The sequence below is a fragment of the Asparagus officinalis genome, chromosome 1 (assembly GCF_001876935.1).
Source record: "Asparagus officinalis chromosome 1, Aspof.V1, whole genome shotgun sequence".
In the NCBI taxonomy this organism is placed as follows: Eukaryota; Viridiplantae; Streptophyta; class Magnoliopsida; order Asparagales; family Asparagaceae; genus Asparagus; species Asparagus officinalis.
The window spans coordinates 8,429,855-8,451,530 of NC_033794.1; the positions used below are offsets into that span (position 1 = coordinate 8,429,855).

At 33.9% G+C, this 21,676-nt stretch overlaps 2 protein-coding genes across 3 annotated transcripts in view; one reads left to right on the plus strand and one right to left on the minus strand.

Annotated features, from left to right (window-relative positions):
• Positions 1–15,874, plus strand: part of LOC109848382 (malonate--CoA ligase) — a 28,852-nt gene extending 12,978 nt beyond the window's left edge. For both annotated transcript variants that reach the window (XM_020417856.1, XM_020417851.1), the window contains exons 15-17: positions 15,084–15,263; positions 15,388–15,441; positions 15,512–15,874. In XM_020417856.1, coding sequence (XP_020273445.1) covers positions 15,084–15,263; positions 15,388–15,441; positions 15,512–15,559 — 282 coding nt within the window. In that variant the 3' untranslated portion in view covers positions 15,560–15,874. The remainder of the gene's footprint in view (positions 1–15,083; positions 15,264–15,387; positions 15,442–15,511) is intronic.
• On the minus strand, positions 16,513–19,602 carry LOC109848397 (peroxiredoxin-2C-like). The gene is made up of 3 exons (XM_020417869.1): positions 19,376–19,602; positions 19,186–19,270; positions 16,513–17,080 (listed from the first exon to the last, which is right to left on the minus strand). The coding sequence occupies exons 1-3, from the start codon at positions 19,523–19,525 to the stop codon at positions 16,827–16,829; spliced, it is 489 nt and encodes a 162-aa protein (XP_020273458.1). The 5' UTR covers positions 19,526–19,602; the 3' UTR covers positions 16,513–16,826.

Genomic DNA, 21,676 nt, shown 5'->3' on the forward strand with positions numbered 1-21,676 from the left:
ATTTTGTGGATTATAACCTATGTTTTTTCTCCATTTTGTCTGTTCCTATGTAATGGCATTTAATTAAGCGTATACTTCAAAGTTTACAATTTTTATGGGCTATATAACCTATGATCTTTAGAATTCACAAATTTTGTGGACCATAACCCATAATTTTGGCTGTTTTTGATTGTCTCGACTCTCGACTTAATGACATTTAATTCGGTGTACACTTTACAATTTGTAATTTGCATTGGTTATAACCTACGATGTTTGTTTATTTTCATTTGTTTCTATGTAGTAGCTAGTAATTAGGCATTCTTCCAAATTCACGATTTTTGTTGCTTTAACCAATGATTTTTGTTAATCTTCATTCATTTTGACTTATAACATAACTACACATACTTCTAAATTCACGATTTTTATGAGATCCATGATTTTTGTCCATTTATGTTCATTTCGATCAAAATAGCAACAAACTAAGCATATTTCAAAATTTGTGGTATTATAGGTTATATATAACCCGTGATATTTGCTTACTTTCTTTGATTTAGATCCATTGATAATTAATAACGCGCATCTAAAAAATTGTGATTCATAGGCTGTAACCAACTATTTTATTTTATTTTCGTTAGTTTCGACCAAATGACAATTAAATATTCTTTCATATTTTGATCCACGATTTTTGTCAATTTTCTTTTCTTTTAATATAATAACAATAAATTGTCGGGACTTTAAATTTTCATAGGCTATAACCCATATTTCCTCCCCAGTTTAACTTTTTCTATCTTATGACATTTAATTAGGTGTACTTCAAAATTTATGATTTTCATGGGTTATAACTAATAATCTTCAAAATTCATGAATTTCATGGACTATAACTAGGAGTGCTAAATGGTTTAGATGTATCCGAACCGATCGCATTTGTATCTGATAATGATGCGGATACGATAGCTAAAATATGAAATTGATCGGATACGGTTTTGGTTTCGGATATGATTTTCCCTTTTCATTTGGATACGATAATCGGGTTCAACTAGCAGATACGGTTTGAATATCCTGATGTTTATTTTAAGAAAAAATATAGATAACAGATTAATAGTATAATGCACTTGCTAGGATTTGAACCTTGACCATTTAGTTTTAAGGAAATTAACCTAACCGTTGGGCTATGAACGAACCCGCTATATATCTGATTCACATATTACTTAACACACTTTGCATTTTTCCCACTACCTCCATTGTGTCACTAAAATTGTAGTGCTATAAGCTAAATGAGACTGTTATAGTATAGACACTTGTTCAAGGTTTAGATTAGATAAGTGATTCCATCTGTATGTACTATCCTCTTCTTTGTGATTATACATTTTCTTGTCATATCTGGTATATGTCTGAGTCATATACGTTTCCTAAATATCCGATTTGTATTCGTGATCATAACGATATCTGATTCTCTAATATCTGAACCGTATCTGTTTTCATTTAGCGCATATATGGTCTTGACTTTTTCTAACTGATGCATATATGTACCCGTATCTGTATCCGTTTTTAGAAAGCGGATATGGATATGGTGTTACATCCGAACAGTATCCGGACAAAATGCACCCCTAACTATAACCCATAATTCTTGCTCGTTTTTGACTGTTATGACATAGTAGCATTTAATTAGGCCTACACTTCACACGGGCTATAACTAATGATCTTCAAAATAGGTTAATTTTATGGACTATAGCCCATGATTTTGTCCTTTTCTGTATGCTATGACGTAATGACTAATGACATTTAATTAGGCATATATTTTAAAATTCACAATTTTCACTGGTTATAACCCACGATCTTCAATATTCGCAATTTTTGTAGGCTTTGATTCTTGTTCATTTTTGCATGTTTCCACGTAATGGCATTAATTAGGAGCACACTTCAAAATTTGCAATATTCATGGGTTAGAACTCACGATGTTTGTTCATTTGTATTTGTTTCTATGCAATGACAACTAATTATGCATTCCTAAAAATTCACGATTTTTATGTGTTTTAACCAAAGATTTTTGTTAATCTTCAATCATTTTGACCTAATGGCAAATAAGTATGCATACTTTAAAATTCACGATATTTATGAGATCCATATTTTGTCTATTTATGTTCATTTCGACCCCAACGACAATGATCTAAGCATATTTCAAAATTTGTGATTTCATGGTCTATAACCCTCGGTATTTGCTCATTTTCGTTCAATTCTGTCCAGTGGTAATTAATAATGCGCACCAGAAATATAGTGATTTCCATGTGTTATAGCCCACGATTTTATTTTATTTCCATTAATTTTGACCAAATAACAATTAAATTTTCCTTTATTCTTTAGTTCATGATTTTTGTTAATTTTCATATGTTTCAATGTAATGACAATAACTTGTTTGAACTTTAAAATTTCATGTGCTATGTAACCCATGATTTTTTTCTAGTTTGTATTTTTCATTCTTATGGCATTTAATTAGGTGTACACTGGAGAATTCATGATTTTCATGTGTTATAACCCTTGATTTTTGTGCATTTTAATTTGTTTTGACACAATGACAATTAATTATGTGTACTTCGAAATTCACAATTTATATGTGCTATAGTCCATGATTTTTGTTAGTTTCTATTTGTTTTGACCTAATGATGAAATAATATGCACACTTTAAAATTCATAATTTTCATGGACTATAACCCACGATATTTACTCATATATGTTCGTTTCGACCTAATAGCAAATAATTGTGCCTATCAAAGAATTTGTGATTTTCTTGGGTTATAACCCTCAAATTTAGTTTATTTTTATTAAATTAGACCTGATGATAATTAATTTTTCTTTCATAAAAAAATGCAATTTTCATGGGCTATAGATTTTGGTTTTTGCCAATTTTCGATCTTTTACCCAATGGAAATTAACTATGCGTACTTCAAAAATTCGTGATTCATGAGTTACAATCCATGATTTTTGTCCATTTTTATTCTCTTCGACCAAATAGCCTTTAATTGTGCGAACTCCAATATCACGATTTTTGTCCATTATCATTCTTTCTACCCAATGACAATCAATTGTGACTACATCAAAATTCACAATTTTAATTGGTTATAATCTATGATTTACATTTCATCAACAAAGTGTACTGTGTATTCTCGTAATATGCTATAGTTTTATAATATTATATTTTTGTTATAGGTAAATAAACGCAATACTTAAAAAGCATTCGCCTAGCACGCCTAGGCGTACGCATAGGTCTAGGCGGTACCTAGGCCTCCCGCCTAACGCCTAGCGTCTAGGCAGTACCTAGGCTACCCACCTAGGTTTTAGGAGCGCCTAGGGGAGCGTTGTCTTCCTACATGGACTGCGCTAATTAGGCCTTGATCATGATTTTCTCCGTTACAGCCTTCACCTTCTCCAACCTCTAACTATTAACACATCTATGCCTTTGACCTTCAGCAAAACCTCCACCACCACTTAAATAAAGAAAGAAATCCGTCTAGGCACCAGCGCTTAAGCTTTCTGTAACATTGGCATGTGACATTGGCATTTACTGTCAATGTTTGTAATTAAAGAATAAAAGATATGAAAACCTTCTAGGCCCCCAAGGCTACATCATGTCTAATACCTTGGCAGTAGGGGTGCTAAACCGTATCCGTATCCGAGAAAATATCCGTAACCGTATCCGTTAGGATACGAATATGGTTACTCAAATCTATAACCGATAGGATATGGTTAATGATATGATTTTGTAATGAAATATCCGTATCCGTTATCCGAAATATCCGAATACATATTAGTCATACTTTTACGATAGTTTCGATTCTTAGATTATGGATTTGTGGTTAATTTTGATGATCAATATGTCTAATCTTAACTTTTCAATTATAATGGACATATTAACAAACTCTTTTGTATCACATGAACTATGTTTTTCTCAATACTATTTAACAAACTCTTTTGTATCACATGAACTATGTTTTTCTCAATACTATCTAGTTTTCTCATATCTATTTTATATCTGCATGCATATCCGTTTATATATCCGCATGTATATATGTAACCGTATCCGATTTTAGTGGATATGGTTATAAATTTTTCTTACTGAGGTATATCCGTATCAGTATCCGAGATGGGTAAGCGGATATGGATATGATAAGTATCATATCTGAGCCGTATCCGAACCGAATGCACCCCTACTTGGTAGCTTAGCACTTTCAGTCTACGTTACCTGGACTCGGGTACGAGTATCCGATACGGTGCGGATTCGAGTGTCCGATATGAAATTTCTGAAAATTTTGGATACGGGGACACCGTCCTAAATTTTAACATGGGTACGGGGATATGACAATAAAAAAATATTAAAATTTCTTTAAAAAAAATTCTCCAAAACAATTGCATTAAGTGCATTAAAATTAGAAAGTTAATCAACAATCAAAGGTTCAATGGAAAACCAAAATATCAAAGGTCCAATATCCCAATAATTATAACTAATAATAGTGTCTCCCCCTAAACAAAAAAGGCAAACAATAATAATAGTTACAAGGTTAAAATTAATAATACACTAATTATAACTTATAAAAAGCAAATAACAAAATCTTACCAATATCCCAATATTTGGATGGTCCATCAGTGTACTCTTTTTGCTTTCGAGAAAGCAATCTTAAGTTGTTGTGACTTGTGAATATAAACAAGATCTTCCAACCTTTTAGATGCTAGCCTATTTCTTTTCACAGTTTGAATGGATCCAAATGTGCTCCGGTTCCTCTCACAATAAGAAGCAGCAGCAGGTTGTGAAAGAAGTTTAAAAGCTAGGCTCTGCAATAATGGAGTTGTGGATCCATAGTTAGCCCACCATGACAAAGGGTCTTTATATGCCCAGTTGCCATGACGTGAGGCTCGCTGAAGTTCCCTAAACTGCCAGAAAATGTACCATATTCTAAAAAGACTCTTCGAGCATCATCTGAATTGGGGAAAAGCCTTTGTAGACACTTGTTTCTGTTTGTTGAGACCTCTTCATCTTCATTTGGAGCAACTTTTCGAATGTTGTTTCCCCCTCCTTGAAGCCATTCTTCAGTGTAGTATTTAGGAACTAATGAGTGTGCCATACAATGTAGTGGTGTGTTGCTCTTGTTCCATCTTGACTTGATGACATGTTGAATTGCATCAAAAAAACTTGACTGACTTGACACTAAGTCGACACCTTCATGCTCAAAAATAATTTTCTTGACTTCTTCTATCATAGTATCCCACATATCATACACTAAGTGCAACACCAAAGAGTCCATGTCAGCGGCCCTCAAAAAATTCATCATTGGCTCTGTAAATTTGAGTAGATAATCGACTTGATCCCACCATGCATCACTAACCAACAAATCTTTCACCTCTCTAGCTTTAAGTTCAATTAGATTCCTCCCATTCACCTTAAATATCTTCCAATCGGGGTCCATCATAGTTTTTTCAAGCACATCTTTCAACCTTTGTATCCTTGTGGCCATCACAATTTTTGAACCAAATCTAGTTTCAGCTAATTTTAAGAGTTTCACATCTGCATAACGCTCAAAAATAGTAATTGATAGACCATGATTTAGGATGAAATAGTTGATTTCATTCACTTGATGCACCAATTGTGATATCCACTGGTATTCCTTATAGTGAGAAGCTCTCTCATTAGGTTCACATATGGATTTGAGAACCAAATTCAAACAATGAACAACACAAGGTGTCCAAAAAATGTTAGGAATTTTTTTATTCAATTATTGCTCCAACAGCTTTATAATTAGATGCATTATCAGTTATGACCTGCACAACTTTACTTTCACCAATGTCTTCTATTACTTCAGTAAACACACCTGCCAAATATTCAGCATCTTTACTAAGCACCTCAGTAGCATCAATTGCTTTCTGGAACATCGGACACACCTGCCAAATATTCAGCATCTTTACTAAGCACCTCAGTAGCATCAATTGCTTTCTGGAACATCGGGCCGGCAGCTGAAGCTATCATGATGTTCACCAAAGGCTTTGATTGACGATCTTGCCAACCATCTGAACATATTGATGCACCTTTTTTGACCCAATTATCTCTAATCGGTTGTAATAACTTGTCAACATGTGCTCTCATTTGGACTAGTAAAGTTGTTCGAAGTCTTTCAAAAGTAGGAGGAACATATCAATGAAGGTTTTCATCGGCTAACCTTTGAGAATATTTTCTAAAGTATGGATTTCTTGCAAAATTAAAGGATAGCATACCTGTATAGAACATCATGACACATTCTTTGTCAGCTTCTTCTCTTTCTAACACATTGAAGGACATCTCCAGTGGTCCTTTTCTTTTCTTTGGTTGAACTAAATCAGAACCTTCAGGAAGAGAAATATAATCTTGCTTTTGTTTTGCACTCGGAGACAAACTCCTTTTCTTCTATTCAGCTTCATCATTTTCTTTCTTAATCTCACGATATATGTCCTTTGTTATTCCCTTGCAAGCTTGAACACCTTGGTTGGGAATTTTCAGCAAATGCCCTTTAACCTTGGAATAGGAAGAAGTTACTGTTTTATTGCAATATTTGCATCTCCACATCCTATTACCACCTCCACCAATGGGTGTGGATAGAACCTCAACATGACTCCACAATGGTGTATCATCAAATCCTTTGTTCTTAGTTGGGCGCGACGTTGAGCCTAGAATCAATTACCAAAAAAGCATATAAACATAGTTTCAGAGAGCATGATTCATAAAAATTAAAGTAAATATACTTCCACAGAGCTTTACAGTAAAAAAAAAATATCTTTACAATCACATACAAAAGAAAATAAGAGAGCATGATTCAGGGAATAATTTCTGAAATTAAAGTAAATAAACCTCCACAAATCTTTACTGGAAAAAATATATCTTTACAATCACATACAAAAGAAAATAAGAGAGCATGATTCAAGATTACTGTCTGAAAATTAAAGTATTTGTTGGATACCTGATCAGAATTGCAGAGTTGGTAGCCTCCTCTCGGTAAAATTCGTTTTTTGATTTTCAGTTGTTTATCTCTCAATTCTCTCAGAAGTTTTGTAATTTGAGATTTGCAGAGCATTTTTGGTTTTGTTTTTCTGGTGAGGGTCGTATATTATAGGAGAAATTAAAGGGAAATGAAAGAGTCATAGAGGGGAAGAGCCTTTAATTTTGCCCGCTGCACTTCAGTTTTCTTGGAAGTTTAATGGTAATTTGTGATTCCCAAAAGGAGCATGCCATTCTTCTCTTTCTTTCCTTTTTTTCCCTTTTTTTAATTTTTTTATAGTTTGTCCGCTAGAATGCTAGATGGCAGGTTTCAATGTTTCATTATGCATATATGGTGGCACATGGTTAGTGACTTAGTGAGATGAAGTTCTTTTTCTTTTTCTTTTTCCTTTTCCCCCCTTTTTTTCACATAATTCTAGCATTATCTATTTATCTCTTGATTTTGTCAAAAATTAACATATATTATTTAGTAAGTGATATTTATGTTATCTTATCTTATCTAAAAAAAACACTTATAATATTTATCTTTTTTTTAAATCGTGGATAATACTTATTTTTTACGGGTTAAGATGATTTAAACCATTGATGGTTGATAGTCATTCTAATCGCATGTAGATCATATTTTTTTTACGGGTTAAGATGATTTAAACCATTGATGGTTGATAGTCATTCTAATCGCATGTAGATCATATTGTTCAAAATTATCGATCTTAAACCATTGATGGTTGATAGTCATTCTAATCGCATGTAGATCATATTGTTCAAAATTATCGATCATCAATAGTTATTCTAATTGCATATGATTGTTATCTAACTCAACATATTGATCACAATGTTTAAAGTCATCATAGTTAGTTAATATGAACAATACATGAAGTTTATTGATCAGTTGTTCTACAGCTACATAATACATTGATCATAAGTTTTTGTCCTTATTATTATAATCAAACTCAATATATAGATCTTAATCTCTTAAATCACTGATAGTTATCCTAATTGCATTTACCACATTGATTAATAAGTTAATAATATGAACAATATATGAAGTTTATTGGTCAGTTGTTCTACTTAATGCATAGATTACAAGTTTTTGGTCGTATTATTATGATCTAATTTAACATATAGGCATATATAGCTCATAATATTTAAATCATGGATCATGGACCGTCATTCTAATTGCATTTACTAAAACTACCACATTGATTATTTAGATGATATGTCACAATATATGGAGTTTATTGATAAATTCTTATACTTATGTGTAAATATTAGTCAATGCATTTAACATAAACTCGTTTCTATTACTAAGATGAACAATATATGAAGTTTATTGCTCAGTTGTTTTACTTAATGCATAGATTATAAGTTTTTGTCCGTATTATCATAATCAAATTTAACATATAGGCATATAGCTCATAATGTTTAAATCATGGATCATGGACCGTCATTCTAATCGCATTTACTAAAACTACCACATTGATTATTTAGATGGAGTTTATTGATAAATTCTTATACTTATATGTAAATATTAGTCAATGCCATTTACATAAACTCGTTTCTATTACTAAGATGACATTTGTTATTTGGATTTAAATGTTTTAAATCATATAGTATTGTTTGACATTATAATTTGATCCATTGTTATGATCTTTTTCACTTTCTTAATTAATTGATATCTAATCTATTTTCACATTCTCAATAATTTGGCCATAAGTTCGCTTATATTATTCAAATAGCATTTAGTAGACTAGTCAAGTGGTCAAATAATTTAAATGAGTGAAGTTGATTATGAAGTTTATGTTTATTAATAATACACGTCTAATGACATATTCTCATCCTCCGGTGTACAATTTTTTTAATTTCATATAGATTCTTATTTTCTTTAAATTTTCTTAAATGTGTGGTTAACAACTTCTCAAAATGAGCAATTTTTTTTAGGAAAAATAAGCTATTTTAAGGGACCGCATTCAAAGTCTAGAAAACAAAAAATAATTTTTAAAAGGTAATAATGAACAAATAAAATACTCCGTGGTTAAAAACTCATAATTAACTCTTAGAAATATGTGATCTTTTTTTAGTGATTTTAGTAAAATTCTTATTCTGTAAATAAAACTCACTCAATTTTTAACAAAAAGAAATAATTCATAGTATAAAATTTTCTAATTGTAAGTTTTAATTTTTGGATGGGTTTCACGAGTGACAATATAAAAGTACCGTTCGAACTATATGAAGAAGTGATGGTACAACTAATTTATTTTTAGGTGTATGTATGATGTATATAAAAGGTTATTGGGTGATCAAGTAAAAATAAGAATATTAATATAAAAAAATAATAGTTTAATTTATTTAATGAAGTACAACTAATTATATTTCATTCCTCTATTCCGTATACACTTTTAATTGCTTCAAATATTTATTGTAAAACCAAAAATTTCCAAAATTATACATTTGTAACAACTTAAGCCTAAATTTTAAAAAAATGTTTAATCAACAATTCAGCATGTGAAAGGCTTTGTAACTTTTCAACTTCCACCTTTAACTCTTCATTACCTGCAAGTAAAAGAAAAATAATATTTCGTGTTAGACGACTGTTATGAAGGCATTTCCTATTTTCCTCTAAAAAAAACTGTTATGAAGGCATTAATTAATTGCTCCAGCTGTGTTGTGGTTGCCAAAAAATAAATAAAATAAAATAAATAAATAATTCAGTTGTTGAGCACTGTGCACACCCACATGATTATTACTCAACATTTTATCACATTCACGGATTCACCCCCTCCCCTTGCCACCACATGTTAGGGGAAAAAAGAAAAAGAAAAGGGGAAAGCAACCTAATACACGGTTTAATGGGTTATTCGATTTCCTCACTGTCTCCTCTAACGTCCCCGACAAATTTTCCGGTAAGATTATCAACGATGACGACGAAATTAAGCCATTGCACTCGTCTCGACCTCGCGTGCGAAAGCCCCATCATCACTACAAATAATTTCGAAGATTCACATTCAATTCCCAGATCTAGGGTTTACTATTCAAACCTAGATCTCAAAATATGTTTAATGGCTGTTCGTTTGTGCAATTGATCTGCCAATTTGATGTTTTTTGATGGTTTCGAGCGAATTTGGTATGTAATTTCATCTTTTCTTTCTCTATTTTTTTGGTTTTTCGATTCACACACCTCGCCGTATCCGAGTACCAACCACTGTATCCGACCCGTATTTCGTACCCGGATCGGTGTCGGGTCGTATCGACGTCGTGTCCGAGTAACATAGCTTTCACTAACCTTGAATAGACACATGTTTGTTCGAACTGCTAAGGGAAATTTTCTGAATCCTCCACAACCCGTGACTTTTGTCTACTATTGTTCATTCGACCCAATATTAATTAATTATTACAACTTTAAAATTTGCGATCATGAGTTATAACCTATGATTTTAGAAATTTTTGTTTGCTTCGTTCTAAGGTCGAGTAATTATATATACTTTAAAATTCATAATTTTTATGAGCTATAATCCACGGTTTTGGCTATTTTTGTAAGCTTCTATCTAAGGGCAAGTAATTTTGCGCTCCACAAAATTCGCAAATTTCAAGGGCTAAAGTAATGATTTTTGTCAATTTTTACTTGTTTCGACCTAATGATAATTGATTATGTGTACTTCAAAATTCATGATTTTTATGGCGTATATACCAATGACCTTCTAAATTCCCGAATTCTGTGGACTACAACTCATGATTTTTGTCCTTTTTTGTCTGTTTCCACGTAATGCCATTTAAATTAGGCGTACACTTCAAGAATCACAATTTTCATGAGCTATAACTTATGATTTTCAAAATTCACGAATTTTATGGATTATAAGCCATCATATTTGTCTGTTTTGATGTAATGACATTTAATTAGGCGTACCCTTCAAAAGTCATAATTTTCATTGTTATAACCCATGATATTTGTTCATTTTCATTTGTTACTATGCAATGACAAGTAATTATGCATTATTCCAAATTCACTATTTTTATTTGCTTTAACCAATGTTCTTTAAGCTTTATTCATTTTGACCTAATGACAAATAAGTACATGCGCTTTAAAATTTACGAATTTTATGAGATCCATGATTTTGTCCATGTATATTCATTACGACGCCAATGACAATGATGTAAGAACATTTCAAATTCTTGATTTCATGGGCTATAACCCATGATATTTGCTTATTTTCATTCGTTTCGAATTAATAATCTGTACAAAAGAATTGTGATTTCATGGGTTTAATCCACAGATTTATTTTATGTCTGTTAGTTTCCACAAGTTGACAATTTTTATTTCATTTCTTTAATCCATGATTTTTGTCTATTTCCATTCGTTTCGATATGATAGCATTTAATTGTCCGAATTTAAACTTTCATAGGCTATAACCTATGACTTTTTCCAGTTTGTCTTTTTCGACCTTATGACATTTAATACGGCGCGCGCTTGAGAATTCAAGATTTTCATGGGTTATAACCATTGATTTTTGTGCATTTTAATTTTTTCAACTCAATGACAATTAATTATGTGTACATCAAAAAAATTCACAACTTTTATGTGCTATAATCCACAAATTTTCTTAATTTCTATTCATTTTGAGCCAATGACGAATCAGTATGCACACTTTAAAATTCACAATTTTTGTCGGGTTATGATATTTGATTTTTGTCGAGTTGTGTTTATTTCAACCCATGGCGAGGAACTCGACATATCTTAAAATTCGCAATTTTAAGTGCTATAATCCTGGATATTTTCTCATTTTCGTTCATTTCAACCAAATAGCAATTAATTATGCATACTATAAAATTCGTGATTTTCTTGCGTCATCACCCACAATTTTTTTGTTAGTTTTGACCAAATGACTATTAAATTTCTTTCATTAAAAAATCACGATTTTCATGGATTGGCCACAAATTTTGCCAATTTTCAGTCTTCTAGCCAATGGAAAATAAGTATAAGTACTTCAAAAATTCATAATTTTCATGAGTTATTATCCATGATTTTTATCCATTTTTGTTCTTTTCGGCCCAATAGCAATTAATTGTACGAATTTTAATATTAATTTTTTTCATGAGCACTCACGATTTTTGGCCATTATCACTCATTTGACCTAATGACATTCATTTATGACTACGTTAAAATTCATGGTTTCGTTGGATTATGACCCACAATTTTGACAATTTCTTTTTGTTTTACCCTATTGTTAATTAATTATATGTATTTTAAAATTCACAATTTATGAGGTATAACTAATAAAATTTGCCATTTATCGTTCATTTCAACCTAATGGAATTAAGTACATGTTATATTAAATTCACAATTTTCATGGGCTAACCCTCAAATTTTGTCTTCTTTTCAACGTTATAGCAATTAATTGTCCAAACATCGATGTTTATGGTTTTCATGGGCTATCAATACATGATTATTGTCCTTTATCATTCATTCGACCTAATGATAATTAATTATAACTACTTCAAATTCGCAGTTTTGATGCATTATAATCCATGGTATTTTCGTTAGTTTTGACTCGATGACAACTAATTATGCATTGTTCCAAATTCACGAATTTTATGGGCTATAATCCTTGATTTTTGTTAATCTTTGTTCGTTTTGACAAAATGAAAAATATGCATGTGCGTTTTATAATTTACAATTTTCATGGGTTACAACCTTTTTGTCTATTTAAATTTGTTCTGATCTAATGGCAATGAATTGATCATATTTCAAAATTCAAGATTTCATGGGTTATCATCCACGATATTTACTCATTTTCGTTCATTTTGACCGAATGGAAAATAATCATGCCTAATGGTGGAATAAACCAATACTTAATAAATTGTTTGATAATTGTTGGAGACATTGTTCAGTTACATCGATTTGGTAGTTCATTTAACTCTAAATATGTAATTTTTAGCACTCAAATTCATAAACGAATAGAATTTAACCAGATGTGTATTCAGTTTGTTCTCTTAGTAAATATTCATTTAAACTATGATCACTCATGATTTATATTATTAAGTTAAATATACTAATTTTGAAAGACTTAATAGAGTCCCCAAACATTTCAATAACGAAAGATTTGAATTAAATATATACACATAATTATAAAGAAATAATTTTCAATCGTAAATTTAAATATAATATGAAAATCAAATACTTTTGTAAGATGAATTTTTTAATAATAGATAAATATTCGTATATTTAACAAATATCGAGTATTCGAGTACGAATTCAAAATAGTGTTGAAATGGATATCCAAATTTGGATTTGAGGTGGAATTCAAAATTTTAAACAAATATAAATACGAACGACTTGGTATTCTATTCGATTCGATTCAATTTGTTTCCATTCCAAATCATGCATACAAAAAAATTCATGATTTCAATGGTTATAACCTACCAGTTTTATTTATTTTAGTTAATTTCGACTAAATAACAATTAAATTTTCTTTCATGCTATAACCCATGATTTTCTCCACTGTCGTTAACTGGACACAATTGCAATTAAGTATGACTACAAGATTCGCGATTTTGATAGGTTATATAACCCGCGATTTTGAATATTTCCGTTTGTTTCATGCTAACGGCAGATAAGTAAACGTTCTTCAAAATTTGAGTTTTTTATTAGTTTTAACCTTCGTTCCGTGATTCCTCGGAACCCCCTTGAACTGTCGTATAGTTCATGCGAATTGATTCCTAGTTCATTTGTGAACCAATTCCCTCCAATACACGAACCGATTCCCCAAAATTAGCGTAATACTTACAAATATGCTAGATGCAATGTCTCTTTAAGTGTGCATGCGCAAGACGCAATGTAATGTGTGCAATTAAGTGAAGGGAGACACATGATAGAGTATATGAGCAAATGACTTCACTGTAACTAAACATGTATGTTAACTTTGTAAAATGAAACCATGATCCTAAAATTAATTGTGCGAACTTAAATATTCATGATTTTCATTCTAACTTATGATTTTTGTTCATTATTGTTCATTCGGCTCAAATATAATCAATTATGACTACTTCAAAATTTGCAATTTGATGGGTTATAACACATGATTTTGATAATTTTTGTTTGTCTTGTTCTAATGGCAATAATTATACATACTTCATAATTTACAATTTCAGAACGATTTTTTGCAATTTCCGCGATCCAACGACAATTAATTATGCATATCTTGACATTTGTGATTTTCATGGGTTGTAGTCCATGATTTTTTTTATGTTTCAACCTTATAGCAATTACTTGTTCAAACTTCATGGGTAAGTTTAAATAGTCAAAAATCGCAGTTTCACCCATGGTTTTTGTCAAAATTTGCAACCTAATGATATATAAGTATGTGTAAGTTCAAATTCACAATTTTTGTGGGCTAAGCCACCATTTTTGTCAATTTTCATTCTTTTCGAACTTATAGCAATTAATTGTCCAAATTTCAATATTTTTATTTTTCATGGAGCATAATCTATGATTTTTGTCCATTGTTCATTCAAACCAATGGTAATTTCATGGATTATAACGCATGATATTAGTCAATTTTTGCAACCTAATGGAAAATAAGTTTGTGCAAGTATGAATTCACAATTTTCGTGGGGGTAACCCACGTTTTTTGTCAATTTTCATTCGTTTTGACCTTATCGCAGTTAATTGTTCAAATTTCAATATTCAGATTTTCTTGTGCGACCCATGATTTTTGTTCATTATCCTTTATTTGACTCAATGACAATTAATTATAACTACTTCAAGATTCACGATCTTGATGAGTTATAACCCACGGCTTTGGAAATTTTCGTTCATTTCGTCCTAATAAACATACGTCAAAATTCGCGATTTTCATGAGCTTATAACCCATGATTCTAGTAATTTTCGTTCATTTCGTCTCAAGGGCAAGTTATTATACATGGTTTGAAATTCACAATTTCGATCAACTATCATCTATGGCTCTTATCTAGTTTTGATCGTTTGGATCCAACAACAGTTAATTATGCGTCCTTCAAATTTTATGATTGTCATGGACCCATCATATTGCTTGTGTTTTATTGTTTTATCTTATGAAGAATTCATTTCTGTTCTCAGCATGAAGCAGTGTCAGAGTGTTGTGTTTTGGGCTTACCTGACAAGGCCTATGGAGAGATTGTGTGTGCTATAATTGTTCCTCATGAAGATGCGAAGAGAAGAGCAGAACGAGAGTTAAGGCCAGCTGTTAGTCTTGAAGAATTGCAGAACTGGTCTAAAGAGAAACTAGCTCCATACAAGGTTTAATCCTTCAGAACAATTTTTTCTAATCATGCAAAAAATAAATAAATAAATAAAATAGAATAAAATAAAAATAAAAATAAAAATTACTTTGCTTTTGATGTGTAAATGTACAAACTTTCAGATTCCGACAAAATTGTTCCTATGGGACACGCTTCCTCGAAATGCGATGGGAAAGGTGAGATTTCAGACCTTTTTATATTAATATTATCCTTTATGTTTATTAACTACGTATGTTTTCATACCAGGTGAACAAGAAAGAGTTGAAGAGATTATTGGAGGAAAGAACAACTTAGAGCTAAAGCAGTAGCCCTGTGTTTAAGATGAATGTATTGGTTAGCAAATATTGGAGGAGAATCCAGTCTCCACAAGCAATAAAAAGCCATATTGATTCATTTGGGTTCATAAACTTAGGCAAATAATGTTGTCATAGGTGTAAAGTTTTTGTATTATTGCATCGAAATTACCAAACTGTCGGTATTTTGTTCTCCATTTATCAGCTAATGTATGTCAGTGAGCCTTTTTTTTAGCACCGATCAGTTAGCGGCTGTATACTTAAACAGATACGTGGGAGTGAAAACAAATGAAATATTTGGCATCCAATGATTTAACTGACTAGGTCTGTTTGTTCATGTAAAAGTGATGTAACATCACAATAATAATATTTAATCATGTGTGTACTATAATAGTGTTTAAATGTTGAAAGAAATTTAATTTAAGATCAATTATAGAAAATCCTTCTGATACTTGGAAGATTCACCGAAAATCTCCCCGAAAAATAAAAAATGTCAATTCTGGCTTTACTCTATTACCCCGCAAACGTAACAGGATTATATCTATATGATTATATTGAACGCATTAATGATTATTTGACTGTAAATTGATACTAAGGAGGTGAAATGAACCAGGAGTTTCGCTTTGATTCTACAAACCACAAGGATATTTTCTTTAATTTTTGTCATAAATTCTTAACTAAATAATAACAAATAAATGCGGAACACCGGGGTCTGCCAGGATAGTTGGATAGGTCTGCTCTCTATTCAACAATCCTAGCTTGCTGGCTTTCTTGAAATTGGGACGAATACGAGGCATATGCCCTAATTCATAGGGATTTTCTTGCAAGGGTTGAGTCCTCCTTATGCTGAAGGCTTGAACACAGGCTTTCCCTTAAGCGGCGTAGGAGTCCTCTAACCAAGTTTTCATGTTGACAAAAAAAAAAAAAAAAGACGAAGAATGGATAAACATATAATGAAAGCTCCATCCAATCACAATACATGAGAAACGCCAGTAGCACAAAAGATTATCCAATTTAAACACCCTTATTCAGAATCCAAATATACTTTTAACAAGTGAGGCAAAAATTTCACTATACTTAGGAGAGTAACATGTCTGAAAACATAACTTTTGGGGCACAATTTCAGCAACAGCATTACAGCTGAACATGGAAGGTAACGACAGATAGAATACCGTTAACAATGATTTCCTGTGCAGAGCTTTAAGGATCTCATCAGCACCTGAGATGGTGAAAGCTCCACCGATCCTCAAACACAACAATGATTTCCTTTAGAGAGCTTTAAGGATCTCATCAGCACCTGAGATGGTGAAAGCTCCATCCTCCTCAATGTTCGCAACCTTGACCTTCAGGTCATCAGCAAGGAGAGCAAACCTTTGGGAGCGAATCCCAAGGCCTTCCCCAGAGAGATCAAGCTCGAGGCCAAGAGCATGAGTGTAGGTTCCTGACCCATCAGCTAGGAATTTGACATGCTTGTTATCAGGGTAGGTTTTTGCCCATGCCTTCATGACAAAGGGATCATTAACTGCACAGAATTATTAATCAGTAAAGTTGAAACTTAGATTATAAACAAGTGTGATCCATCAGATAGCAAGTTTATGCAAGTTTTGTTGCATGTGACAGGCTAATAATTTAGTTCTCAAGTCATCTATCAACTGAGAAAGTCGAGGTTTTGCAAGGTGGAATGCTCAGAACCATCAGAAGGATTATCAGCACGATTAAGCATTGCATGTCCCCAAAAGTCAGATGTGTGATATATAGACAAAGTTAACTAGCAACCCCCGTGTCGCCCATTTTAAATGCGAAGAACCATGATTACCTACTGTCTAGACCCGTTTAGCCTGTTTCATATCTTACTCATCCAAGATTTATACACTATGCATCATGTTGTGCAATTTGATTATAGCAGATCAAGTTCTAAATTGTAATTAGAGTTGCAAGGGGAAAGTTTAACATGGGGAACGTCAAAATGGAGAAATATATTTCTCACTCTTTGCATCAAAATAAGTTTAACACGACACCTAGTAACAACACTTCCATTATATTGAGCCTAACCATGAATGATGAAGCAAAACCTGTGTTAGGATGGAATAATTTAAATAAAATCTTTGAGACCACAATGTGTGGGAAATCAACACGAAAATAAATTCATTTATGAAGGATGATGGCAATCGATGATACAAACTTGTTTGCATTCAAATTCTAGGTATAACTAACTACATACCAAGCATTTAAAGTAGCAATTTGTTTGCGTTCAAGCTTTAGGTACACCTAACTACATAACAAGTACTTAAAAGTAACCAATGCTCCAGCACTGCCCACCCCATCATCACCCACCCCAACACCAACACCAACACCAAACAAACAAACAAACAAACAAACAAACAAAAGCACATGCACACACACTTTTCACACTAAAAATTGCACCCCATTCTCTGTACCAGCCATTTAAAAAAAATCTATTCAACGTGTGGAGGGGTCAAGGATGAGATTTTTAGATGTGAAAAGCGAAAGTGCAGAAAGATTATGGGTGTCCATTCTGGATGTAAAAAAAGAGAGATTTAGGAATTACTTTAAAGAAGGGATGAAAAAAAAATGACAATACGTAATTTCCTTCTTTCTTTCTTTCTTTCTTCCTGTTTTCTAGACCTGTGAATGGGCTCAGAAAGCACAAGGCTTGGCTTAGGACAGACACGGTAAGAGCTCTCTCAAGCTTGTCCTTTAACCTAGATGGACAAAGCTGTGAAATATTTTAGCTTTCTTAATAGCTAGTCAAGTAAACTTCACAGTCTCGGCCTTAACTAAGATCAAAATCAACCTTGCATCAAGATTTCGGACAAGTTCACCAAGAGCCTACTCTCTCACATATTCAGTTATTAATTCTTTGGCGTGGGGTGGGGGCTGGGTGGGTTTTTTGTTTGTTGCTGGGGGAAGAAAGAAGGTTTGAGGCAACCTATCTACCTTTAGTATTATCACTGTAACATGATTTACATACATCCTCCATTGTTAAATTTAAATTAGACAAAATTTCTCTGTAGAGAAACAAGATAAAGAAGTTGTTGATTCCAATCAAAATCCATGTTGTCCTCTCCTCTCACCTAACTGCAAATATATATGGTTTAGCTGAGACCAGTTCGGCCTTGTCGGCAGCTCACACGTGATTGAAACGGGCGAGCTTGGGCAAAACTTCAGACTATCTCAAACAATTGAACAAGGAATGACAGAATCTCAAAGCTTTGCTCCTTTCGCCTGTTTAACCTTGGGAGTGCCTGCAACCCTCAACCCGCATAACAAAAAGATGACATGCCATTCAAGAAATGCTAAATGTACTACAAATCCGATACCGCTTACAAGACACAGGCATGTTATAAATTTCCTCGTGAATTGCAATCAGGACCCATATGTATTCAGTTTTAAATGAAGCTTGTGTCTTGTAGCACACGTAGTATGCCTTTAGATTCATACACATAATATATCTCAGCGTTATGCAAATATAAACGCAAATCCCACAGCAAAAAAGATTAAATCTTGCCGCAGAAATTTTCTAGTGGGACACATTACTTGATTCCCAGCGGGAGTATCTCACAGCAAAAGTGCAATAGTTAAAATAAATAAGAGATTTATGCATACCGCTAACAAGGAGGACCTCATCAACTCCCTTGGATTTAAGCTCCTCTGCTTTAGAGATGAAACCCGGCACGTGCTGCATACTGCAAAAAAATAAATAAATAAATAAAAAAATAAAAAAAACTAAAAAAGAAAATTTTCTTTCTTGAATTAATCCAAATTTAGAAAAGTCACCTCCTTTCCTCAAATTGCAGGTAGGGGTGAAGGCGCCGGGGACGCCGAAGAGAATGACCTTTTTGCCCTTGGCAAGGGAATGCATGGGGAGCTGCTGCAGCTGATCGTTCTCGTCGAACCAGGCCAGGGTTCCGTCGGGGATAGAGTCGCCGACTGCGATCGGTGCCATTCCTCTTGATTTCTTCGCCCTAACTTAAGAGGTTTTTTAATTCTCGGAGTGGGAGATTTGAGACTGAGATTCTTAGAGCAAAGTTTGGCGACATATTTATACAGGGTGGTGCACTCGTACCCAAAAACACGAGACTCTACAGGATACATGCGAGATATCCACTTCCTATCTCATGGTACACTGTGTTACCGAGAGCTGTCAGCTATTTTCTGCTCGCTGCTGTCGTCGAGCGATATTTCAGATGTTATCGAGAGAGATAGAGACTGAGTTAGAACGTGATACAAATTAGAGGTGATAGGCAACATGTAGGGCTAGTCACTAAAGAAGAAATCGGCGGAAACGAAGATTGGAGGTGATCGGAAAGTGCGTGCGAAGTCGGCACAAAACTGCAGCGCCGTGCCGACTTCGCGCGTGTTTTCCGGCGACCTCCGGTCTCCGTTTTCACCACCGTCTTCGCCGGTGTGTAGCCCTTTATATTGTCTATCACACGGTATCTTCCTTTCACTTGGGCTTATTTTCTATCTCTCGTTATATCGCTTCAAATATTATTAGTTCTAACTTGCCAAACTAGCTAGAACTAACATGGGACATGCTAGAACTAACATGGGGTGGGCTAGAACTAACATGAGACGGATTAGAACTAACATGGGACGGATTAGAATTAACATGAGGCAAATTAGAACTAACATGTGTGAATTAGAACTAACATGAGGCAAATTAGAACTAACATGGGGCGGACTAGAACTAGCATGGGGCGGGTTAGAACTAACATGAGACAAATTAGAACTAACATGGGGTAAATTAGAACTAACTTGAGAGCCCAAGAACCTAGAACTAAGATGAATTAGAACTAGAACTAGCTAGAACTAACATGTGGCGTACTAGAATTAACATGGGGCGTGTTAGAACTAACATGGGGGCAAATTAGAACTAACTTGAGAGCCCAAGAGCCTAGAACTAACTTGAGAAAAAGCTCCTCCCACCTCCGGCGGAGCCCACCGAGACACCCCAACGACCCCGACAACCTCCTCCCACCTCCGGTAAGCCCGGACAGCGGCGAAAAGGTCCGAACAGCGAAGAACAAACCCGAACGGCGAGAAATTGCACTGCAGAAAACTGCAGTTTTGTGCTGACTTCGTACGCACTTTCCGATCACCTCTAATCTCCGTTTCCGCCGATTTCTTCTTTGTTGACTAGCCCTACATGTTGCCTATCACCTTCAATTTGTATCACGCTCTAACTCAGTCTCTATCTCTCTCGGTAACGTCCGAAACACCGTTCGACGGCAGCACCGAGCAGAAAATAGCAGCGCCGTGCCGACTTCGCGCGTATTTTCCGGCCACCTCCGGTCTCCGTTTTCACCACCGTCTTCGCCGGTGTGTAGCCCTTTATATTATCTATCACACGATATCTTTCTTTCACTTGGGCTTATTTTCTATCTCTCGTTATATCTCTTCGAATATTATTAGTTCTAACTTACCCAACTAGCTAGAACTAACATGGGACGGGCTAGAACTAACATGGGGTGGGCTAGAACTAACATGAGACGGATTAGAACTAACATGAGGAAAGTTAGAATTAACATGGGGTAAGTTAGAACTAACATGGAGTGAATTAGAACTAACATGAGGCAAATTAGAACTAACATGGGGCGGGCTAGAACTAACATGGGGCGAATTAGAACTAACATGAGACAAATTAGAACTAACATGGGGTAAATTAGAACTAACTTGAGAGCCCAAGAGCCTAGAATTAAGATGAATTAGAGCTAGAACTAGCTAGAACTAACATGTGGCGTGCTAGAACTAACATGGGGCGTGTTAGAACTAACATGGGGCAAATTAGAACTAACTTGAGAGCCCAAGAGCCTAGAACTAACTTGAGAAAAAGCTCCTCCCACCTCCGGCGGAGCCCACCGAGACACCCCGATGACCCCGATAACCTCCTCCCACCTCCGGCAAGCCCGGACAGCGGCGAAAAGCTCCGAACAGCGAAGAACAAACCCGAACGACGAGAAATTGCACTGCAGAAAACTGCAGTTTTGTGCTGACTTCGTACGCACTTTCCGATCACCTCTAATCTCTGTTTTCGCCGATTTCTTCTTTATTGACTAGCCCTACATGTTGCCTATCACCTTTAATTTGTATCACG